The sequence below is a fragment of the Mercenaria mercenaria genome, chromosome 3, assembly GCF_021730395.1.
Source record: "Mercenaria mercenaria strain notata chromosome 3, MADL_Memer_1, whole genome shotgun sequence".
NCBI classification, from domain to species: domain Eukaryota; kingdom Metazoa; phylum Mollusca; class Bivalvia; order Venerida; family Veneridae; genus Mercenaria; species Mercenaria mercenaria.
Genome location: NC_069363.1, coordinates 6,743,882 through 6,770,465, shown reverse-complemented (window position 1 = coordinate 6,770,465; position 26,584 = coordinate 6,743,882). Strand labels below are relative to the sequence as shown.

Here is a 26,584-nt window from a genome sequence, read left to right as displayed (position 1 = left end):
CTTTTAATTTTTACCTTAAGTTTAATACCGTTTAATTGGTTGGGAACACAATATTCACTTTTCAGTACCAAATAGCACAAGAAAACAAATTCAATTACAGTATATACATAAGGGTTTTGAAGAAATTAAACGCTGATGAGAAGATCATTAATTGTCATAACATGCATTATGTCTACACCAACATATATGATTTTGAATGAAACATTTTTAACAAAAAGTTTTAACAGTTCAAAAGTAATTATAAATAACGAAAATTTCCACATTATCGTTATCTCATATCTAACACAACATTGTGTTAAAATTTCATCTCTCTGTTATTATCTGTATCATATTTGTTTTGTTCATACTTTAATGTATTTCAAAATAGTAACGTTTTAATTACAGTTTTTAGTATTCAGCGAAACTCATTATAATATAGAACTGAATCAACTGAATTCCAAAGCATCAGAACTGAATCAACTGAATTCCAAAGCATCAGAACTGAATCAACTGAATCCCAAAGCATCAGAACTGAATCCAAGTACGAGGGACTATTATGATAGTCAATAAAATCGATAAAACGAATTTGTGAAAGTATACAGCGCAACCAAGTAGAGTATTTGCAGGCTTGGCTCACGAGTGGCGGTGAAATATATAATACCCCTCACACCATCTAGCACACTGGCTTAAGCGGAACTATTTTACAAAGCTTTTTTTGAAACAATATGTTAGACTAGATGGGGATTGTTGTGGAATTTAGAAATTTAACTGTTTTAAAATACCCTTTTACTTTTTATATCTCCATTCATCTGTTTCTGTTTCATTTGACCGTACCTAGATGTGTCCGAATAATCTCCGTTATCATCATTAAAGTTATAGATATGATATTTTATGACAGTAGATACTTAAAATAAATTTTGACCTCTTTCAATTTCAACGCAATTGCACAATTAAAAATTTGGTTGCAATTATGTTACCGTATCTGTTAAAATAAATCACGCGCAAGTGGGGAATAACTGAAGGACAATAGAAATTAATAAAAAAAAATGAAATTCAATAATCTTACACGTCTCATACGATTGTTAGCTGGGTCTTTGACACTTTTTTAAGACGTCTTGGTACCTGGATAAAACCTATGGTCTTCTAGTAAGGTGGATAGCTTCCTAACAGGATGAAACGGGTTTTCCAACCATAGTCTATGATAGGCCATTGAATTATTGAATGTTAGCAAACGTATAGATCTATATTGCATTTTGTTTCGTATAATATTAAGATCAAGTACAAAATTTGCCCATGGTATGTAAAACAAATTTATTAGTATAAGTATGATAGTGATGCTGAATCAGTAAAGTTTTAGTACAATAACTGGACTTTGTATTATCCATCGGTATATGTTTGATACTGAGATAACGTCGTGTATATAAAGAAATGAAAGGGCAGTTTTCCTCAAACACAACTAAGTTTTACACGCTTAAGCCCAAGATGGGGCTCACACTTATATTCGCCTTGTTACTTTTCACTGGGACGTTTGCAGGTAAGTTCATTTATCTTCATATTATTCAAAATATTTAAAAATCTATATGAAAAATGATTAATTATATCTCAAAACTTTAAATTATAGCGAAATCTGATTTAAAAAAAAAATACTTTCTAAAAAATGTTTGCACTGAAAAAAGTAGCCGCTATTCACAAACTGATTTTAGAATGTATTATTATAATAATAGTATATGGCTTTAATGGCTGTTATGAACATTTATGGAGTATGACGTTCGTTTATTTCTTTTCTTAACTTTAGTTGTAGATTTCTAAAAGATGAAGAAAATAAACACAATAAGTTGTTAAAAGTTTTCTTTTACATGTACATATTACATTTTGCACGACTCCTCCTTTGTGTTAAGTGAATTCTATAATTTAATGTTGAAGCAACTGTAATAGTGTCTAAAATACCGACAGTTCATAACGCATAATGAGCAGCTACCGTAATAAACATGTACTCGTATATTCAAAAGATTACAGATAGCTCCTTGATATCTACTTTAAAGATACCCAAAGGTTTATGTATTTATTTGAAATGTTACAATTTCATGCATTTCTCTCTGGAGATTTATTAACTTTCTCTTTTCTAGTGTCAAATATCTCTATTCAATAATATGAATTTTAGGTCCGATACAAGAAGTAGTTATTGCAGATCAATGCGCAAGACAATGTACAGGTAGGAAAATTAAATTTGATTTTTATCATTATATTAAATTGAAAGTGGATATAAAATGTCATAATTAAAAAGTATTACGAAAATATTATTATTAAGAGAACAGTCACATGTTGAGCATTAATCGAAAGATATATCCTGTCGCTTAATGCTGAGGTTTATATTATTATTCAGTATCAAGCAAATTCAACTATGAAACCGGACAAACCTATGAATTCAACTACGAAACGGAAATTCGAACAGCGATACAAGGTGCATCAGAAGACCAAGCCGGTGTGGATTTATCGGCAAAGGTGTACTTAGATTTCCTCTCAAAATGTGAAATGGTCATGCGGGTATGTTTTTCTTTTAAATACATATTCGTATTTTTTAGATTTTTCCATTTCGGTATTGTGAATATTGTCTCCTTTGGTGTTTCTCTTGCTGCTCTGTTTACTGCAAAGGCATTGGATGCGTATAAGGTTCTTTAGGGTTTCTTTAAAATATGGTAACACGACCATGTTTTGTCTTCTATTTACCTTGTCTTTTATTAATGTATTCATCCGACTGGTATAACTTAAAAAATGAGAGTCTATGTGCTGTCAATAGGTTCATGCTTCTCAGTGTAGTTCCCAGCTTTGTTTATTTGTTTGTTCAGTCCTTGTTTTTCCTAAAAGTTAGTAAAATTAATGCATCTGAAATAAATGAGCATCTTAAAGTGATATGATTTGATACATAATATATACATTAGTAACATTACTGATAAAGACACAATGAACTATTAACTTAATTACAGCTGAGTGATGTCAGACTGACAGAACAAGACCCAGAGACGTCTACCATGAAGTCAGTGACTTCTGACCTTATTTCTGGTCTGGAACAAAATCCTCTAACAGTCTCTTTCCAAGATGGCAACATTGAGGAACTTTGTCTGTCAAAACCAGAAAGTGACAAAATATTGAACATCAAGAGAGGTATACTGTCCCTCATCCAGAACAACATGGATGATATCAACAAAGACCAGAAAGTCACTGAAGTAAGTTTGAGTCTACACACATAAAGTAAAAACATAGAAATATTCAATAACGCCATATAAGTTATAACAATGTACTGTTTCATTATTCCTTAACCCTTGAAATTTTGTATTTTAAATTAATAGCAGATTTTATCTTAGTTAATTCTGATATCTGAATTTATTCTCACAGGTTGATGTGTCTGGTAAATGTGAAACCGAATACACATCTAAAGATAAGGGATGGTACAACAAATTGATCACGAAATCCAAGAATCTTCTGGGATGTACTGGTCGTCAAGGCAGCAACACAGCTATCCAAGGAATTCCTTACTCCTCTAATTCAGTAAGTATGGGATAAAAGAGAAAATTAATTGTTAATGCATTACTGTTACTAGTGTTATTTTTAACTGCTAATTTGGATGTACATACGCTGGAATTGAGTTTAAAACAATACTCATACCATAATATTTTGTTGCTCTGTATTTTGGTTTGGTCATTAATAGGATGTGCAGTCAGTCCCGCTTATCAAGAGCACACACGAGGTCCAACAGGAATTCGCAAAGTCAACCGGCCGACTTCAGTCTGCAACATGTCATGAGGAGCACACATTTGTCCCTTTCTCTAGATCAGGCAGTGGAGCTATCACACACAGTACCCAAACTCTGACATTCGTAAAGGAATACAAGTCTCGTTCTAAGCCAGGTACAGTGCAATTCCTTATAAATAAACAGATTTGTTCCCTGTTCTTTTTTTTTTCTTGTTAATTGACAACTAATCATGAGAATCCTATAATTATAATAATCACAAAAGAATTTCATTTATGGTTAATTTGTGTGACAAGTTTGTAACAATGAAATTTCAAAAGTCATTTTTGTTCATGTCTTTGAAACATAAAGTGCGACCAAGTAGAATAGTAACATACTCGGATTGACTGAGTATGTTCATGAAAGGTAATAACTCGTACAACGTTTGTATGAATCCGTTTTCTTCATTTATTCCACAGAACAAATTTCGGTAAGGGTACCAATCCAGTTCCAACACTCTAGTGGAAATAGCGCTGAGCAGACAAGAAAAGACATGGAACAAAAACTGATGGACATTTGCCGCAACACAAAAGACGGAGTTACACCAGAAACACCTAATCTTTTTACATCGTTGGTTCGCACCATGAAGGCGATGGAGTCGAAAGATCTTGTAGCTATTTACCAGAAAATTAAGAGCAAGGAGATATGCTCCGTAAACAACGACAGAGTAAGGTATAAAACAAAACAAGAACAATTTTAATCTGTGCAGTAAAAACTTAGTAAAGAAAAATATATTCAAATTTTAATATGTTTAAATAATAAATTCAGTTATTCATTTTTCTAAATTTTACAGACTATTCATAATGTAATGAACTAACAGTGACCAACACTTCACTTTTTTGCAGAAAATTCTTCCTCGATGCCATTCCTATGTCTGGAACCATAGAAAGCCTCAAACTCATGGTCAAACTCCTAACCAGCGGTCAGGTGACGGGTTTAGATGCCGACATGTGGATGACATCCCTTGCTTTCATACAGAACCCATCTATTGATATGTTAGCTGAAGCAAAGGTATTTTTCATGGGCTGTTGAGATATAGATAAAATATTTTATTCATGTTTCGTTCTGAAGTATATTTCGTAATTGTAAGATGTAAACATTTTTCACAGAGAGAAAACCACATGCAATATTTTCACGACTTACATAAATTAGTATACATGTATGATGTTTTGTTTTTTCAAGTCACTGCTGTCCATGACAACCAACCAGGAAAAGGCTATGCTGTCAGTTAGCTCTTTGGTACACACTGTTTGCAAGAACAACCCAAGCTGTGATAACTTCCTTGAAGTGAAGAAGATCATTTCCCTTCTGGAAAGCAAAATTGCCCCTTCATGCAAGATATCAGACGACACCTTCCGCACAGTAAGTCTTTTGATATTTTTTTATGAAAGGCATGGAACCAAAGATCATTCTTTACTGCTTAGTTTTTCAGTTTTGTTACAACTTGATATCATTCTGCAGCACAATGTTTGTAAATGGTAAATAATGTAAAAAAGATTGTAAGAATATTTCACTGGTTTTATGTAAGTATTGTTATATCCGGATTCAAGGTTCTTATTACTTCTTTACTATTTTGTATCAAGGCGTATTTTAAAACGAAGCGTGGGAAGTAAATAGAAGGAATCTTATGATGTTTCGAAATAAAGAAAAACATAGACTTCCTTTAAGCTTGTATTTATATAACATATCGCCATAAAGTTAAACATTTTTCTTATGTCTTGAACAGATTCACTCAAATAGAGTCTGCTATTTCTTAGTTTGCTTGCGTTCTATGCTTCCAAAGGATCGTCTGATATATTTTATCACAAATACATAAAATACAATACTAGAATCTATTGTATTACATTGTTTTTTATGTCATATACCGAGCGGGAGTCGCTTTCCCCGTGGTGCAAAACAGAGTATTTAAATCCAACTAAACACCGGAAACTCCTATCCGGTTGGCAAGTTTTGTTTTGTAAAAGAAATTTGAGTTAATGTAGTTTTAAATGAAATATATAAATACTTTTATTATTTCTTCAGAGCCTTTTGGCATTAAGAGCTATTGGTAATGCTGGATATGGTACAAGCGCCATTCCTACCTTGACAAAATGCTTCAAAAGAACTGAAAATCCTATCGAGATTAGACTTTCCGCCATAGAGACATTCCGACGCATTCCATGCAAAGCTGATGTGAGTACAACATAGTTATCATTACTCAGTGTGTAATTTCGAAATTTCTTGACTGATAAATATGTTTCTGTAGTACACTGATGTTAATACACAGTGAAATTACTTTTATTACTTTATATTTCTAGAAGTCGACGGTGTTATCTATTTTCGTCGATACCGAGGAAGATTCTGAAGTCAGAATCGCCGCCTACAAATCATTGATGGAATGTCCTTCTGATTACCTAATCAGCAAAGTAAAGGGTATGCTTGGAAAGGAAGAAGTCAACCAGGTTGGATCCTACGTATGGTCCCATCTAACCAACCTCATGGAAACCTCGAACCCACATAAGCAGGCAGTTAGATCAGTCCTAGAAGATGAAACTTTACAAAAGGAATTTAACATGGACAAAAGGAAATTCTCTAGGAACTATGAAAAATCCCTATTGATAGAAAGGATAAATACTGGAGCCGTTGCTGAGGGCGATATCATTTGGTCTTCAAAGTCTTTTATTCCTAGATCAGCGATGGTGAATCTCACAGTTGACCTGTTTGGAAACGCAATCAACCTCTTTGAGATTGGAGGCCGAATTGAAGGTCTTGAATACTTCATTGAATCTTACTTTGGGCCAAATGGTTACTTCAGTGAAAACGACGTTCAGCAAGCAGTGGAAGAAACGGCAGTAGACGTCGTCAAGTCGGACAAAGTCAAACGTATTGACAAGAGGGTAAGTGTACAAATAAAATGGTATCTTATTAATTTCATGTGTTTCATCCCTTCATCGAAATGGTATTATCATGCTCTAGGAAATGATCATTTTCTTACATAGACGTCTTATTCTTTTCAGAACAACCGTGTCATGGATGAACTTCGTGGATCCCTTTACATGAGAGTATTTGGCAACGAACTCCGGTACATGAATTTCCAGGGACTTGACTCATTATTTTCCCAGAACAGTTTTAACTTCCTCGATATGATGATGAAATTTAGCAAAGAAAACGACTATCAGTACACACACAGTTCAATGTTTATGGATAGTTCAATGATTGTTCCAACTAGCTCAGGTTTCCCATTGAACCTCACAGTTAACGGAACTGCCACCATGGACTTCAAAGCGTCCGGTAAAATGGATGTCATGAAATTCCCAACAATGGACATTCATGGAATAATCAAACCAAGGTATTATTACTATGATATAACTATTGCAAGGCATTGAAAGTTCTTGTAGTACTCTAAAACTGTTCAACTAATTCATTCAGATGTTTCACAATATAAATGCATTCGATATTTTGATAATTTACCTATCAATATCAGCAGTAAATGGATGTAAAATAAGGCGATTTGATTCAAGGCCTTGGCCAAAAGTAGCAGCTTGCAGTATTTTTAGATTGGGTAAAAATTTTATGTAGATTTTCCAACAATATATTAGCATGTTATTTTTTTTGCTAAATCATTTCTTATTATTCTAATTATATCTTTATGCCCCCGAAGGGAGGCATATAGTTTTTGAACCGTCTGTCAGTCTGTCGGTCTGTCCGGTCCATATCTTTGTCATCCATGGATGGATTTTCAAATAACTTGGCATGAATGTGTACCACAGTAAGACGACGTGTCGCGCGCAAGACCCAGGTCCGTAGCTCAAAGGTCAAGGTCACACTTAGACGTTAAAGGTCATTTTTCATGATAGTGCATTCGTGTCCGGTCCATATCTTTGTCATCCATGGATGGATTTTCAAATAACTTGGCACGAATGTGTACCACAGTAAGACGACGTGTCGCGCGCAAGACCCAGGTCCGTAGCTCAAAGGTCAAGGTCACACTTAGACGTTAAAGGTCATATTTCATGATAGTGCATTGATGGGCGTGTCCGGTCCATATCTTTGTCATTCATGCATGGATTTTAAAATTATTAGGCATGAATGTGTGGCACAGTAAGACGACGTGTCGCGCGCAAGACCCAGGGTCCCGTAGGTCAAAGGTCCTAAACTCTAACATCGGCCATAACTATTCATTCAAAGTGCCATCGGGGGCATGTGTCATCCTATGGAGACAGCTCTTGTTCGATTTAATTTCATGATATATTAACAAATTGGTACACTGCCTGTTAGTTTTACCTTAGTTATTACATGGATACATTCTAATGTTACATTGTTGTTATTTTCAGTGCTGCTGTAGTTGTGTCAAGTCAAATGGGAGTTGATGCTCTAGACACACAAGTTGGAATAAAAATGGTATCGACCCTCCATTCAAGTACTTCAGTCCAAGGAAAAGTTTCATTATCAGAAGGAAGCATTGTCAATGTCGAACTTGATCTTCCAGAAGAGAAACAAGAAATTATTAGTGTCAGGTGATAATTTGCTTTCTTTATAAATTCCCGCTAGTTTGGTAATACACAGACATAATTAATGTGTGGTGACTTTTTACCTTCTTTATAATATAGTATCAATTTTGTGGAAAATGTATAAAAAAATCATAGTAAAAACTTGAATTATCTATTCATAGTATCTTTTACAACTTACAGTTCTTCCTTTTACACCATACACCGTCATATGGAGAGAGAACAGAAAATGATAACAGAAAATCGCCAGGAACACAATGCCTGCACTGGAAATAAGCTAGCTAAGATAACTGGCCTGGAACTTTGCGGTGAACTAAGCTTCCCAAACGCATCACTGGTAGAAAATGCACCGTATTTCCCACTAACAGGACCGGTCAAAGCTGGAATTTCTCTCTACAAACGTGACACAAGAATGACTGGATACAAACTCGAGGCAAGGTCAACACATGTAAGTTATTCTTTCATAACTAAGTTAAAGTTCTTTATACTGTATACTAGTACGTCGTAATTCCTGTGAAAAAAAACGCATTCTTTAAATTGAGACAGATACTTTCAGATGTTTATATTAATTTGAAATCTGAATTTCAGAGTGCTGATGAAAACATTATTCGTCTAGCTTTCTCAACTCCAAACTCAAGAACTGATAGGAATTTCGCATTGGACCTAAATCTAAACAAAGTCCAAGGAGCTTTTGATGCAAGCTTCAGTTCACCTTGGAAGACAGCAGACTTTAAAGGTTTGATATATTTTGTATTACATTTAATTTCTCTTTCGTGAAAACCAACATATTTGTCTGCAAACATACTTAATACACGTTCCCTAAATATTAAATATACTTGGTTCGAGTTTCGCATCGGGCGTTTCTTCATGTGTGGAAGTCGTCCAGATGGCTTACGCTACCTAGATGCCCGCTCTTGCTGTAATAATGCACGGAGGGACGGCTCCAGGGCTCTTCCTCCGCCAATAAAAGCTGGAAAATTGTCATAGTACCTATGTGTGTCTGTGAAGTTAAACCCAAGTATTGTATATTATTTCCTTTAGGAACATTTATTAACGATAAAACAAACAAGGGAATCAGCGGGAAAATGAACTGGGATGGATCTGTCCGCTTTGATGTCAAGGCAAACTTACAGTCTGAAAAATCAGGTCCAGGAATGTTGTATTCACCAACCATACAAATTTCTATTCCCGGAATGAACAAAGTTGGTCTCAGTGGAACAATCAAATACGCAGCATGGAAGATCTTTGAAACAGATTTTTCTCTTACTGGAATCAAGTCCACCCCTATCTCTGTAAAAAGTAAGTAGTAATTATCTCTCATTTAGAAATAGAGATGCTTATATATCCAGTCAGATTCAAATGTGTATCAGTTACTGAAGGTTGTTCTGCATAATTATGACCATTCTACATAGCTTCATCTCTTGTGCGCTTTGGTATTCCAAGAGTTATTCTCGCTATAAACAATACAATCAATAAAAGATTTTTCTGTATGATTTAATACAAAAAACATGCTTGAATGATTAGGTTTTGAGAGGCAGCTTATACAGGTTACTGAGGGTTTTCAAACTCAAGAGATTAAATAATCTGTTTGTTGATATTCATATTCAGGGACAGTTTGTACTCAAAATAAATAATGTACTTGCATTATTAGTTTGATCCTGCGCATAATAAAAACGTTTATATTCATTTTCACTGTTCTAGGTTCTATTCAAAACAAAGCAAAGATAATGAGTGCAAGTGCCAGCCTGCAAGTGTCACCCAAACAAGTATATTCGGTAGATTCATCGGTACAGACGACTGAATACAAGCAAAAGATCGTATACAAGTCACAAATCTCCATCCGCTCTCCATCCCAAGAACTTTTAGCATTTGCTGGAACGTATACAAATGTTTATGGAAAGAACATTGAACTAGATATTGTTGTGGACAAACTTGTTGAAAAACCGGTCATGCTTAAGAGTAAGTCGTTATACTGTATCATCCTTTTGATGACTAAACTGCAAATGTTATATTAATCTATAATGTCTTCAAATAAATAAAGGAGAGCGGTTTTCTTGTGATTAAAGCGTCCGCCGCTCAGCCCGCGGGTATTGAGTTCGAGCCCTAATGGGGTCACGACTGTGCCTTTTCATATGACACCTGTACTGGTTTTCTCCTGGACGCTTTCATCACAATCAAGCAAAAATAATTAGTATGAACTAAATAAATAAAATGACACCTTTAAATTGGTTCATAATTTATTTAATTTCCTATGTTCCAAAAACTGATAAAAATTAATTACATTTTATTTGTGTGTTTTAGCAAACCTAATTACCAAATCATTCCGACGAGGACGTTTGCAAAAGATAGTCAGGGTCGATTTCAGATCAAAAGTTATGGATATAAAAATGAAGAACAAATTCGACAATAGAAATGGCAAAACCTTCGCTACAGATACGGATTTGACTTACGTTATCCGTAGATATGCAAGAGATAACATAAAACTGGTCACTAAGGTTATCAATCAGAGCAGCAAATCCCTTATGAAGGCAAGGGCTTCTATGTAAGTTACTGTTCACATTTGTTTCTATCATTTTTGTTGACAGTATTTACACAAATCCCTTTAAGAAAGTTCCACACCTTCGATAAACCGGAGGCAATTGCCTAAAGTCATTAATTCGGAAAGCGTAAAATAAAGCCAAGGCTCGGCCTACGGAATCAAGAATAATTTCTTTTATTAATGGCAGCCAGTGAACTTAATTATTACAACGATAAACTTACTTTTTTCCTAAAATTCAAATATTATCACATTGAATAATTACAAAATATCTTAATTAGCTTGAAATGTGCAGATCACTTAAAGCATGGGTGAACATCACAAAAACAAGTATACGGACCTACATATTGTATTTCACAATACTGGTATTATAAGGTATTGAAAAATGAAGTGAATACTGAGACATTTTATTAAAATCTCGGTCAAGCAAATAATTGAGCAGACGGCCCTACCTTTTAATATGCCAAATTCACTAAGTATGTTTTGAAACTGTAGGGTTTAATCAAATTCAACGTATGATTCTTTTTACTGCAACAAAACTTTATAACAAAAAATTACAAATCAAGATAATAATTTAAATCTCGGGTAATATTTATACTGCCAAATAGTATTTGAATATATTTTATGTTTTATTACGCCTTTCACTTAAATAAAATTATTTATTACATACTTAAAATAATCTTTACAGAAATTTAGCTTCCAAACGTAATCCGGCAGCAAATCTGAAACTAATCGGCAATTTAAATCACAACAAGAGACATTCTGAGATTGAAACTGATATAGCATATGGACCAGATTTTAAAGACGCTAATAAACAAGTCAGTTTTTCCATGTCCATGGACAGAGCAATCAAGAGTTTGTCACAAGTATCCGCTTCCCTCAGTGGAAAACTTCTCGTCGGATCGGTAATTTATCTTGATGACGTTTAGATTTTTTATTTGTTTCTAATGAATTTGTCGACAGTTACATAAAACATTTCCTTTAAGAAGTAACTTGCAGTTTTGTAGAGTTATTTTGTTATGGAATATATGAACATATTTAAAGACTATGGACTTCGAACGTGTCCATACTAATTTTAAAGACAATTATGTTTTATACCCAAATAATTACTCAAACCGCAAAACAAAAATTGCTCATGTATACAATAACAAAATAATACATTTTGTGATTGACTTTTAGGGCTTTAGAATCATTAGCAAACTGGACCACTCGCATGATCCTAAGTCACTGGACTCAAACGTGATGCTCCGTATCAACAAAGATGCCGTTACATCAAGTCTAAGTCTAAAAGATACATCCACAGACCTTAAAAGTCTTTCCGGACAATTCGAGCTGGAACTCCCGGGAAAGAGCATTGTTGTTTCTCAAATCGTCAAAGAAAATGCCCCAAACGATTTCACAAGCACAATGAATGCAAAATATGGAAAGTCCAAGAATACCATTGTAACGTCATGGAAGAAGGTTGCACCATCAGCTCTCACCATTTCCTCTGACATTGATCTCAGTTCGGCTGATCCCATCAAAATAAATGCAGAATATACTCTTGGACCAGAACAGTATAAGTTTGGCGGTTCTTTCCAGAAGGCGACATCTAAATACAGTGCCGTTGTCACATCTCAAGTAGAAATAGGAAAGTCCATTCAGATTTCAACTGACCTTGAATGCCCATCTCGACATGTTATTGGAAATTTTGAAGGCTCAAAATCTAATAACAAATACATTAGCCGAGCAGATGTACGATGGAATGCTGACAGAGATGATGCTCAGCGTATAACTATCAATGGTAATGGGCAAATGTCAAGTCTTGCTGATGTTGATGGATCCTTTACAGTCCAATATCCAGGCAGAACTGTTGCAGTGAACGTGAGAAATAGTATAGGCAAGAAATATGCAACACACGTAGACTTCCAGTGGGAGCCTAAAAAGATCATTTCATTTGACTCTACCTTTGGAGACTACAGCAAATCAGACAGTCGGGAAATAATAAGTACCATCAAACTTGGTACTCCTTTTAATACACTTAAATCTCTTGATATAGCTTTGGACCATCAAATCAATTCTGGCATGTATCAGACAAAATTAGATGCGCAGTGGAATCCAAAACAAACGATATCTGCTACCTTGACTGCAAGAAAACCAATGACACTTAAAAGCATTGATATTGACTTTATTGGTAAAGCTCCTTCCCTGGGATACAGAACAATTCAATCATCACTTAAACATAACATTGGAAATGGTGTGTCAACCATATGGAAAGTTGTTCTCAACAGGCAATCCGTGCAGGTGGACATGTCCCTCCTTAATAACGGCGACGAAAGTACGACCGACATCAAGGGTCAGGTAGATGTTAAAACATCATTCCGTCAGCTAAAAACCGCAACCGTAACATTTTCTCACAGGAACAATGGAAGAAAGATTGATACCAGCGCGCTGTTGAAATACAACAAGAAGCAATATGGCATAGAAAGCTCAATGAAGGGCAAACTTCGTGGCTTAGAAGTGAACACTGATGGTGACATTAAAATACAGCTTCCGTCTGATACGATCAGAGCAACTTGGGGACACAAGAATTCTATGTCTGAAATCATAACAACATCTGAAATTACTTGGGACAATAAACGTGTGTTTGTAAGTTTCAAGGGACTACAAGATCTTAGTCTTCCGACTGGAACACTTTCTGCAGCGTTGGAAATCCAAACACCATTCAACGTCATTAAAGATGTTGTTTTCCAACTGAATCATCTTCACAAAACTGGCAAAATTGATTCAACACTCATGGTCACTAATAACGGTAACAGCTTGGCAACAATTGAAGGTAAATATTTAAATGAAAATGGAAAAATAACATCACGATTCTCTACTTCGAATCCATGGTATGATGGTCTATTAACAGCCGTTCTGAGCGCTGACTATGAAATATACCCAATGACAGGCCGTCTTGAAATGTCAATGACACCACTAAAAACACTCACACTTGACGGATCAATTAATAAAAGTCCAAATGGAGATATAGATACATCACTAACTATTTCAGTTCCTAACAGGCCAGCCATTGAACTTTCAGCATCAAGACAAAAGGAAGGTTCATCAGTTAATTCAGTTATATCACTGAAATACGAAGACGGCAAGGTCATTCGCATTGATAGTCTCCATCGCACTGGTGCAGTAAAACAACTCAAATTAAAGTTTACATCTCCATTTACTACGGAATATTCTGCTGAAGGTGTGTTCCAGGCATCAAGAAATAGCATCAGAGCAAATGCCAATATTGAGGCAGAACCTTTGCTTAGCAGATGGTCGGTTACGGCAAGTTTAGACAGGACTAACGGAATTTCTGGAACCTTGAAGGTAAACACACCATATCCTGCTGTTTCCTACAGCCAGATTTCCATTCTAAGTGAAATAGTAGACGGTTCCAGACAGTCATCAGTTGTAGCTGAATATGTTCCAGGTCGTATTGTAAAACTGACCAGCATGTACCTTTTCAAATCTAATAAAGACATGCAAGTCACCTTGGAATTATCAACACCTTTTGAAATCATATCACATGCGTCTACAGCTTTCAGACACCAAGGTGGTTCGTCAGCTTTCTCAAATTACTGTGAAGTTGAATACAAATCAGAAAAGATTTCTGTTGAGTCTAAATTTTCGATGTCTAATGGTATTCTGAGTTCAGTTCATATCAAATCTCCTTACACACAGGACTTTTCTGGGACTATTCGACATGACGGGACTATGAATAACTTTGCAAGTCATTGTGATGTTACATGGGGAAAGACAGTTTCGGCAGATTTAAAACATCAAGGATCATACAAAAGATTTTCAAGTTCTGCAAAGGTATCTTCTGATAGCTCTAGTTATTCCGGAAATATCAATTTTAATCTTGGGCCAAAAATGTCTACTGACATATCTATTGAAACTCCGATAGAAAATTTTGAAAATGTGCGTATTTCACATGCATTTGAAGGCCATTTCGCAAAATTTACCAACCATGCTGAAATATCATCATCTGGCTTTGGAACCATTTCGTCTGATGTAAATTCTGATATTGAGAATTCTATTTCATTGACAGTTTCAGCACAAACACCATTTACGAATTTCAGGGATATGAAAGCAGTATTTACACATGAAGGCAGCCTTTCTCGCTTTACAACACATGTTGAATTTCAGAACGGATTATCTAAATATTCTGGAGACATGAAACTTAATACAGAACCAGCTGTTAGTTTTGAAACAATATTCAGGACACCATTCAAGAATTTCAAGATGACAAGATTGTCCTTGACTAGCGAAGGATCTCTAAATAACTTCAAACTCCATGTTGAGACACAGCTTAATAAGGATACCTCTGAGGTAGATTTGGTTTGCAACACTCAAAGGAAATACGACATTGATCTGACAATCAGAAGCCCATACACTAACACCATAAAAGCATCTTTGGACCACTGGGGAAATTGGAAAAAGTTCCAAAGTAAACTCAATATACGTTCTGGAAAAGACAAACTACTGTCAAGCATTAAATTTGCAATCAGGCCTACGTTTAATGCAATGATCTCCATTAATTCCCCATTTGCATATCTTAAAAATCAACAACTGTCTCTTAAGCATGCCGGAAGTTTGAACAGTTTCAAATGTAATATGCAATATAATTGCAATGGGAAAACATATGTAGGTGATGCTTCCTTCCAGAACCTTAATTCTCTTAAGGCTGAACTCAATTTGAAGGGCCCTACCTTCCGACCAATCAATGTAGCAGTTTCACATGACGGTACACTCTCTAATTTTAAGTCTGCAGCAGCCATGTCAATGGGAAGGAAATCGATTCAAGCAGATGCCAACGTTAACGTGGTGAAAGGTATTAAAGGCAGTATAGGTCTTGTTACTCCATTTGAAGGCTTTGAATCAATGAACGCCGCTATTTCTCATGCAGGAGAACTAAACAATTTCAAGAGCCATGGTGAAATCCAATTCAATCGCAAATCTGGACAAATAGATGTAACTGTCGATGCAACACATGATCTTTCCGCCACCATCACAATTACAACTCCTTTCAAAGGATACAGAGACATAACTTCCACACTAAAATATACTGGAACCATCGATAACTTCAATACTTTGGCAACGTTTTCAAGAGCGGGCAAATCTATTGAAGGACAAGCATCTTTCCAAACAAGTCCGCTCTTGTCTGGTAGTGCATCTGTTCAATCAAGTTTTGCATCTGTTGGTAATTATGACATGTCTTTCAGTCATGAAGGTACCTTGTCTAAATTCAGTACAAATGGAGAGCTGAATATTGGAGATAAAAGATCAACTGCTGGGGTAGCATTTGATTCTAAAAACGGCTACGAAGGAAGAGTAAGCATTGATTCCCCATTATTGAAGAAGACGGAGGTTCAGATTAGACATACTTCCACAGACAATTCCCTCAACACAAATGCTTTCTTTGCACACAACAATGTGAAACAATATAGCATCCAGTCAGACCTGAGTCGTAAACCAATGAGTGGGATTGTGACAATTACTACTCCGCATGAAGGCTATGAATCAACGGAATTGTCTCTTCATCATGACGGAACTGCAAATGACTTTAGGACAAGTCTTTCACTCGATATTCTAGGAGGCAGATATGAAAGTGAAATTCTGTTTGCACCATTGCCAGATATGCAAGTTTCACTTGCACTTAGATCGCCACTTTCTAAAGATATTGAGGCTAGTATTTCATACCAGGGTAAACCAACAAACTTTAATTCGAGGTTCAATTACCTATTCGGAAGAGAAAGTAAGATGCTTATAGAAACAAATCTTAATGCTGAAGGACCTTATTCTGGAAATATGAAAATCATTTCACCTCTTATGAAAAACATAAAGGCATCATTCAGCCATGACGGTGGATTAAACAACTTCAAATCCGAGGCAGAGATAACGTATGCTGGAAAGAGTACTGAGGCTCGTATCAGTCTTCAAACAAATCCAGATATTGAAACAACCGTTCATTTTACCTCACCTTTAACAAAAGATCTTGATATCAATTTTGCTCATTACGGACCATGGACAAACTGCAAATCTAATGGCGCTATCACCTATGGCGGTCAAAAACATCTTGATATTGATGGCCAGTTTAACTTTGATTCAAATTTGAATGGTGAGCTGAAGATATCTACATCAGCTCCAGGATTTAGTAAAATGTCAACAAAGGTTAGTCATGAAGGCGATCTATCCAGGTTCCAGTGCCACGGTGAATTTGCACTTGAAGACAAAGTCGTAATTGGGGACATTAAATACAGACCAACTGAAGGAAGTGTGAAAATATCTACCCCGTTCATTACAGATTTTGATGGATCGTACAAATACAGTCCAAATGAAGGAAGCATTAGCTTGTCAACACCATTCATGAAAGATGTACAGGGAAATTACAAAGTAAAGGATGCACTTCATAATTCCGTATCTGATGTTGCTTTGTCGTATGGATCGACGAAACTCTTAGGAATTCGTGGAAACATGGATTACCCGAAATCTGGTGAAATTTCTCTTGAGACATCTATACAGGGATATGAAAATACTCGCATTGCTCTGACACGTAGAGGTGACATGGGTGGAAACGCTGAATTTGAACTCAATGGGAAGAGACATCAAGCTGTTCTATTAATCAATTCAAACGAACGAAAGATTTCTGCGTCAGCATCAGTGAATTCCCCCGTGATTCCAAAGATATCTTCAGATATTAGTTTTAGTGGAACACTGTCGAACTTCAAATCGCACACTGACTTTGTTTTCAGAAATGACAAACACGCAATTGACTCACATTTTTCGATGGGAAGAAATATAGAAGGAAGTATGCTCGTGAAGTCTTCGCTTATCCCAGAACTTTCTGTGAATTTCAACACAAACAAAGATCTTTCAAACCTTATTTCCTCAGCTGATATCTCATTTGATTCCAAAAAGATATTCAACACGAGGTCAACACTACAAAACGCTAATAGAAAGGCAATAACCATTGATGTAGTGATTCCTGACAACTCTTTCAACTTTGCATCCACCTTAGATGGGATACTTACAGATTTTAATGGACACGTAGAGACAACTGTGAATAGTGTGAAAACCGAGGCAGATGCCAGTTTCAGTTTGAAACCAGTTTCAGTGAGTGTTTCATTGAAATCGCCATGGACAGGACCAGTCAGTTCAGCTTTCAATCTTAATGGAAATATTGCGGATTTCAAAGGACATGGTGAATTTTCCTACAACCATATCAAGAATGAGGGCGACATTTCATTCGGAATGTCCCCACTGAGATCCGATATTACGTTCAAATCGCCGGTAAAAGATGTAACCGTTTCATTTGCTCACGACGGAAACCTTAGAAATTTCAAAACCCAAGCAGACGTTAGCATTGATGATCAGAAACTTGATGCCGAACTCATCTTCAATATTGAAACAGCTATTGAGGGAAGTGCAAGATTTAATATGCCTAACATGAAACCTATGAAGGCATCATTTGAGCATGCTAATACTTTGAACACCTTGAGAAATCTTATGTCTATGGAGTACGGAGAAAACACTCTGGCAAGCTCAGAGCTTACTCTTTCATACAACCCAGTCAAAGCAACTATTTTGATAAAAACACCTTTTGATGGCTACAAATCTGTGTCTGCTCTCTTCAATCACACCGGAGGAATGTTGGACTTTGACAATCATGCTGAAATAATCATTCAAGGCAGAAAATCTCAGGCAGAAATGACGTTCAACTTTGGCTCAAAACTTGAAGGAAGAATTTCTGCGAGCAGTCCATTTTTCCCTTCATCTGGATTAGGATTTAAATTGTCTGGCAATTTAGCTAAATTTTCAACTGATGCTGATTTGACATTTGGAGATAACAAATATTCTGTAGATGCCTCAATTGACAGCAGGGTAGGCACTGATGCATCAGTAACAGTAAACACTCCAATAAAGGGCTACAAAACTGTTTCAGCAAAACTAAGTCATACAGGTCAATATCCTAGGATGAATTCTTTTGCACAAGTGAAGACAGGTCGTAGAAACTTGTTAACAGGAAGCGCACAAATGGACAATACTGATCGAATTAGTGGCAGACTATCACTTCAGTCTATAATGACGCCTACAATTCAAGCTAACATGGAACATATCGGAAGTTTTTCAGATTTTAACACAAATGCTGACCTTAGCATTAACGGAAAGCCAATTTCGGCAATTGTAGGATTCAAAACAACCCCATCAGTATCAGGCATCTTGTCGCTTACTTCTCCCTTCACTAGTCCAGTGTCTGGATCGTTTGAATTTAAATCTCTAAAGCAAGAGATCTCTCTACATGTAGAAGGAAACCTTGAAGGCAAATCAGTAGTTGGTGATGCATCCGTTGAATATGGCAATACTATTGGCACAAACGTTGCAATCAAAACACCATTCACAGGCTTTGAGGAGATGAAAGGTTCAATTAAATACATTAAAGAATACAAAGGATTTACAAGCAATGCAGATATTGAGTTTTCTGGAAAGAAAATAGAAGCTGAGGCTAAGTCAAGCTGGAGACAAGCAATAACAGGATCCCTTTCAATAAGGACACCGTATGAAACACTTGGAAGCTCCTCTGCAGAATTCACCATGGACGGAGCCTTCCCAAACATTCAGACTGAAATGAGCGTTTCACATTCTGGACAAAAGTACTACTTGAGTGGTGCAATTGATAATGATAATGGTCGATTAATGATAAATACACCTTTCAAGGGTTTTGAAGCCTTAGAATCTTCTTTCAGTTATAAAGGCACCAAAGAAAACATGCAGACTGAAGCAAGGGTAAATTATATGACCGGAAAGGAAATCTTCGTTTCATTCCAAAACGTTCTGACCAATGAAAGTCTTCAGACAAAAGCTAGAATTGAAACACCATATACTGAAGATATATCTTTGGATTTGAACTTCAATGGACAACTAACTGACTTTTCGAATACGTTAACTATTACAATGGGCGAGGTGAACGCAGCTACTTCCACAACAACTTTTAAACTTCAAGGCACTTCTCTTGACCTCGATACATCACTCCGTAGCACGCTTGCTGGATATTCTGATGAACAGAAATTAAGTGTTTCATACGAAGGACTTTTGCCAAACATGAAAGCATCTGCAAATGCCAAATTTCTTGGTAGCTACTTCTCTTTTGATACATCTTTGCAAGTTGATGACACCGTAAATGGTATGGTTGCTCTCAAGACACCTTTTGCTAATCTGAAAGATGTTGCTTTCAATTTTGACCATGCCGGATCGTCTAGACGATTTACGACCAAATCTGAAGTTCAGTACGATACCAACAAAAAGATAGAGGGAACCCTTCAGTATGTTAAATATGGATGGAGGAGACTACAAACTTCATTAGATGTCCGAACACCATTTGCTGGATTTGAAACATCTAAAGCATCTTACCGACATACTGCTTCTGTTGATAGTTTTGAAAGTGACGCTGATGTTAATTTTATGAACAAAGACTTCAATGGAAATATACGTGCGTCTATGACACCCTTGAGTGCATCTATTTCTGCTACAACACCATTTGCTGGATTTGAGCAAATTGGAGCAGACTCAAAGCTGACATACAGCAGTGGGACATTTAATGCTGAAGCTAATGTTCAGTACATGCAGGGCAAAACAATATCTCTTTCATCTAGTGCAGATATAACCTCAACGCCAAAATCAGCAAACATCAAGCTTACAACACCTTTTCAGGGCTTTGAAAACTCCGAAATCATACTGAGTACCAGAGGTGATTTAAGTAACTTTCAGTCTACTATGGCGGTCTCGTCACCCTTTACTCCTGCCCTGCGCGCACGGGCAAGTATGAGATATACTTCATTTAAAAACATAGAAGGCTCCGTTACTTTCACCAGCCAAATCAAAAACTTCGAAAATCTGAGATTTACTTTGAAAAATGAGGCTAACCGTGAAAAATATGACAGCAAAATAGAGATGTCTTGGGCTCCATCAAAATCAGTCACCTTTGATGGATCGTTTACAGTCAAAAGATACGAAATGAGTGCCGATATGACATTATCAACTCCATTCCAAGCTATGAGACAGCTGAATTTGAAATCTGAAACAACTAACCGGTGGTTAATCTCTCAAAAACTTTATGGAAAATACAATGGAAATGTTTTTGCTGATCTGGACCTAAGCGCAAATTATGGGAACAAAAAGTCTGCTTCATTGCTCATGCGTTCACCAAGGACACTACTAGTTGAACTTGAAGGGTCTATGGAAAGCAAATACGAGGCAGGTTTAACCGTGTCAGCTGATATTACCAACGTGAATAACGGTGTTAAAGTCAATGGTGTATTTGACCCAAGAATAAATGCCCTTTCAATAAAACACACATGCCCAATGAACACTATATCTCTCGACGGCACCTTCGGCAAATCTAACACCAAATTTGAGATGATCATGAATGGCAACCGTTATGGCTATGACATGACAATCACTGGCACTGATGGACAGGTCAAAATTATTTTGCCAAGTAGAAGTCTGAAAGTAAGTGGGTCTCAATCAGCTGGTGCAACAGAAGGTTCATTTATGTGGGATGCTGACAAAGATGAGACAAGAAAAATTGGATTTCGATCAGTTCTGAGACCAACCAGTGATTCAGTGAAGGCTGACATCACGCTTATGATGCCAAGCATTGGAAAGGTATGCTTAAAATCAATCCATAATATTAAATCATTACCTTTTTAGACATTTTATTATATATCCAAATTTTTATTTGTTAGATTAATATCTTTTACTCGTTTCGAAGCAGAATTACACCTCCTCGATATAAGTTTATTAATAATTGTTACTGTTATGATATGTTTACGGTTATAGAATATTGTTTGTAAACAGGAAGTCCAGATGGATTCACAAATGAGTTTGAACAAGGGGCGTATTCTCTTTGACGGAAAAACTGAACTGACGTATTCGAGTGACAGCCGGAAGAAGTTCACAATAATGTCCCGCCTAGAGGACATCTCAAACAGCTGGTCAGCTAAAAATTACAGCTTCACTTTCGGCATCAGTCATCCATATACAAGCGTTGATGTCCAGGTGTCATCTCAGTTTGGAAACTCAAACCAGAAAATTACAGGAGGTATCAGTATGAATTACCTAACAGTGAAGAGAGACGTCAGAACATTCTCAGTGAATGGTGAAATTGATAAAGCCCGCAATGCGTTCTCCCTAGATGTAAGTAGTTGAATCAGTTATTTAAAGTAAATAAATGAATAAATAATTATCTTCTTGACTAATTTGATAAATCTCTTCGTATGTACTATAAATTTTGATGATATTTAACGCATATTTTTACTTTCTATTATTATATTCTTAAACTCCCACGTAAAATTGAAATCTGCGAAAAGATCCCTAGGAAGCATAGATATAAAGTAAAACTACAGCAGACACGATTTGATTGATTCATTTAAGGTAAGACCTCCTTACATTGTAATGCTTTAGTACTTCAATTAATACAACTTTTATTTGCCCTATTTCAAACAGATGGACACACCTATGAAAAAGATAGGAATCAATGGTAACGCTCAAACTATTTCTCCATACCGCCTCTCACTAACTAACAAATACGACGCCAAGCGCCCACTGAATACAGTCTTCTCATTTGACCCAAGCAAACGAAGCATTGACTTCCAGATGAACTACGATCTAGGTATGTTATAGAAATAAGCATTTAAAACTGAATTATGTATTTGAAAGTCTAACATTGTTAAGTTTACAAACAAACAATAGATAATAGTTGTATTCCATTTACTTTTAGATCCTTTTTCTTGTTTATTCGGGTGACGATTCTATTAAATCTGAAACTTGTATATATAAACATGCAATAAAGTTTGTCCCTGTGTATAATGCGTCATTGTTTTAACTCTTGATATTTGTACCGTTCATTGTTTAATGTTTTTAGATATTGTTATTAACACTTTTATTTTAATGTGTTTAGATAATCCAAGCAGTGAGTTCCATCTCAGCGCCAAGTATATAAACAGTTCTGCTGTTGCTGCCGAGATGTTTCATGTTGTAAACAGACAGAAAGTCGCTGATGTTCTTCTTGCTCTCAGACTTAACACATCAAGTCTGCTTCATAGCCGTATTCACTGGAGACCAGATATGATCAATGATCTCAAGGTAATTTTATTGATCCATTCCGTAATGCATAACACTTTCACATATACATGTATATTTATTATATCATATAATATGTAACATATTTTTGTAAAATAAATGTACCAGATTGCAAATTTACAATAATCCTGCAAAACATTTATTAAGCATGATGAATTCTTTTTAAGGCCTTGTCCAACAGAAAAATGAATACATATGAACGTCGTCTTAGAAATTTCGCTGATGTAGCCCTAAACCATATGACTTTTGAACTCGAACAAAAGGTTCAGCTGATTGGCAACTCTTTTGCTGAGGAACTAGAGCCAGTTGCCGCCATTGCTGAAGAGAATCTGGAAACGCTATCTAAGATGTACGAGACCAATGAATATTACCTCAGAGATTTAACTGATGCTGTTGTGTAAGTCTTATATCAATTCGATTGGCTTACTTTATAATAAGAAATATAAACCCTAATAGAACAGGTTTACTATAATTCATTTAAAGTTTATATTTAATATACATTTTTAACATGAGACTCAGTAAAATTTCCGTTTGTAATAGCTGTACGAAATTAGGGATATTTATTTTATATTTAGTCTGAACCTAGCACAAATGGAAGAGCTATCGGAAGAATACATCAATCTCCTCAGAGCGAAAATAGAAGAGAGACTTGCTCGCTGTTTGGGAAACTGCAGAGAAAGACTTCAGGTATACTTTCAATATATTGATTTAATCAATACATTTCTTTTTAATTTCTACTTAAATAAACATGTCACATACAAGTGTTTTTCATAAGACTTGACTGTGTATTTGGCTGGTCGTAACAACTGTACAACACATTTTATATTTTAGGATACGCTGACAAAAGTTGAAGAAGCAACTGGATACATAGCGTTGAAGACGGCTTATTATTACAGGAAATATACAGGTAAACATACATTTCAGATGCATTTCAAGACGAAATCTATTTAAAAAGGATTAAGATGAAACTAATGTTAGATGATGATAACAAATTTCATATTTTATCAAACGTTCGTAGAGTTATATAATCTGCTTGATAGATCTCAATGCATGTATACATATAATGACTGGATCATTAAAACATGATAATTTTATAAACATGTCAAATAGCATGTATTAAAATTGAAAATAAAAAAATCAGGGGAAACAGTAAAAATATTTCTTATAGATTTCTAAACAAACAGCTAACCTTTACGTGAAATTTTATTGTAGATCATGCATACAATATCAGCAAACCAATGATTGAAACTGTCAATGACAAATACAACAACTACGTGCAATATATGAACCAAATCAACACTTCTCCTCTTTCAAACATGGCTGATGCATATACCGCTGCCATTTATGCTGCCCATGACGTCATCAGCTCAAAATTGTCACCACTAATGGATCGAGATGATGTCAGATATGTCAAGTCAATTTCCGACAGAGTATATCAACAGGTAATTGATAAGATTAAAGTACCAAAATTGTTAACTATTAATTAAGTAAATAACTGATAATAACAACACTATTACAGGGCATTGCATTTATAAAGAGTCATTTAGCAACCTAATTAACATGTTTCATTTTGCACATAGGGCCACAATGCGTACAAGTACTGGGAGATTCGCGAAAATACAGAGATGGTTGGAAAAGCAGTTGCCGACTGGATAAGAGAGGAAATCGAAAAAGAAATCTCAGATATCAGAGCCACTGTCATGAACCTATTGAAATCAAAAGTTACAGTCTACGATCTCAAAAATGGAGAAATTCAAACGGAATTCCACCTCCCAATTCCTCTTAAATCATTGGACGTAATCCCAAAAGTTGACTTCATGCCATACGTAGCAAAGGCCAAGTCATATATTCCAAATATGCCTTCATTGTCAATGCCATCAACTGACGTCAGAACATGGTTGCCACCTTTTAATGGTAAGGGTGCTTTCTTGTAAACTGTCTTTCAAAATAATATTTATTTTCCATAAAAGAAGTCAGTACACTTTGTATATTTTAAAGATGGTAGTTGACAACCTTATAAAATATTTGATTCCAAAATTACAACTGAGGATAAACGTGTATCTAAATATGTTAATCGTTGACTTAATTAATATCAGTACATTATAAAGAAATAGAGCGAAAGAGACTTATTTCCATTTCAGCCATGGCAACAGTCGAAGGAAACAAAATAACAACATTTGATGGTTTGACATATGACATTGACAGTAGCTGCACATTCATGCTTGCACGAGACTATGTCAATTCCAACTTCTCTGTTATCCTAAACAGGGATGGAAACAACAAAACCATGGTTATCGTCAAAGGGCAAACTTCCATCAACATTTTCTCTAATGGAGAGGTAAATAGTTTTAATCCTGTAAAGTAATATATGCTCCACTATATTTCGACTATATTGTCAAGGTTTTTATGTCAACTTTTAGCGCATTGTCTTCCGAGCAGATCGTATGTTACCCGTCAGTTTAATATGAGTAACAAAGCTTTTAATCATCACAACGATATTATGTTGTCCTCACGTCGACGTGATATTTAGCACAATGTACGCATCGAGAAATAGTGCTTTCAAATTTGATCAAATATTTTACTTAAAACATGTTTAAATCGAAATGTCACATAGCATAACTGTCTTAATTAATTTATACACGCACAGAGTCGGTTATTAACTGTGCAGAATAATTCGCCATTATTTGCGCCCTAATGGAACTATTCCGAAAGACGTATTACCATTTCCAGTCCTGTGTATAAGCAAAGGAGCATGAGGACCTACCATCTGGCGCCATACATGCGCCAATAAACAATTCTATCATATTTTATCTATATTTTACAATAAAAGATATATTAGAATCGAACTAATTTATAGCAAAATCGTGTTTTAACACTATTTATACACTCGGGCGGTTATACGTCGTACAAATAATTTCATTCGGGCTGCGCCCTCGTGAAATTATTACGCCCGACGTATATCGCCCGTCGAGCATAGTGTTAAAACACTGTTTTGCTATGAATTATTTCTTAATTAATATTATTCAAGCATATTTTATCTTTATTTGTGCAGGTCGCTGTAAATAACATGCCAGTTGAACTACCAGCTGTTCTCAAGGACGTTACAGTTACATCTCTTGATGGTCACGTGACAGTAAACGTTGCTGGTCACCTTAATGTTGACTACTACAAAGATCTCGATACATATATGGTCAAACTGAATGGATATTACTACGGCAAGACCAACGGTCTCCTTGGTTCCTATGACAACGAGCCATCCAATGATATGATGACGTCGTTTGGAAAGGTCACTAGCTCTACCGAGAGATTTGCTAAGACCTGGGACGTAGGCACTGAACGTTGCCGTTAAACACAGGACTTAATAAACTGACATAATAAACTGACCAAGAAAACAAACAACATGAGATTATAAAACTTTTGATATAAAATGATTTTATTTGTGATTTTAGCTTCAACTTAAACAGACATCTACAGACTATGTTATAACTCCTGAACCGCAAAACTAGAATCAGATTTTGTTATTCTGATATATTAAACGATAATATTTTCTCGTAGTAAACATATTTGCAAATACAAAATGATGTGTACAAAACTGTTTGTCTAATAAAATCAATAAAATGAAATGAAAGCATA

The 26,584-nt window shown here is 35.7% G+C and overlaps 1 protein-coding gene across 1 annotated transcript; it reads left to right on the top strand.

Moving 5' to 3' along the window:
- Positions 1 to 1,407: 1,407 nt before the first annotated feature.
- On the top strand, positions 1,408 to 26,584 carry LOC123525925 (uncharacterized). Its single transcript, XM_053537810.1, has 30 exons — positions 1,408 to 1,513; positions 2,141 to 2,191; positions 2,363 to 2,523; positions 2,964 to 3,203; positions 3,373 to 3,525; positions 3,686 to 3,884; positions 4,186 to 4,438; positions 4,612 to 4,777; positions 4,949 to 5,128; positions 5,789 to 5,938; positions 6,064 to 6,642; positions 6,763 to 7,094; positions 8,080 to 8,262; positions 8,437 to 8,701; positions 8,842 to 8,989; positions 9,295 to 9,552; positions 9,955 to 10,212; positions 10,555 to 10,795; positions 11,478 to 11,694; positions 11,969 to 21,475; positions 21,668 to 22,006; positions 22,316 to 22,481; positions 22,770 to 22,954; positions 23,119 to 23,348; positions 23,527 to 23,638; positions 23,783 to 23,858; positions 24,164 to 24,393; positions 24,532 to 24,865; positions 25,093 to 25,289; positions 26,004 to 26,584. The coding sequence occupies exons 1-30, from the start codon at positions 1,408 to 1,410 to the stop codon at positions 26,298 to 26,300; spliced, it is 15,813 nt and encodes a 5,270-aa protein (XP_053393785.1). The 3' UTR covers positions 26,301 to 26,584.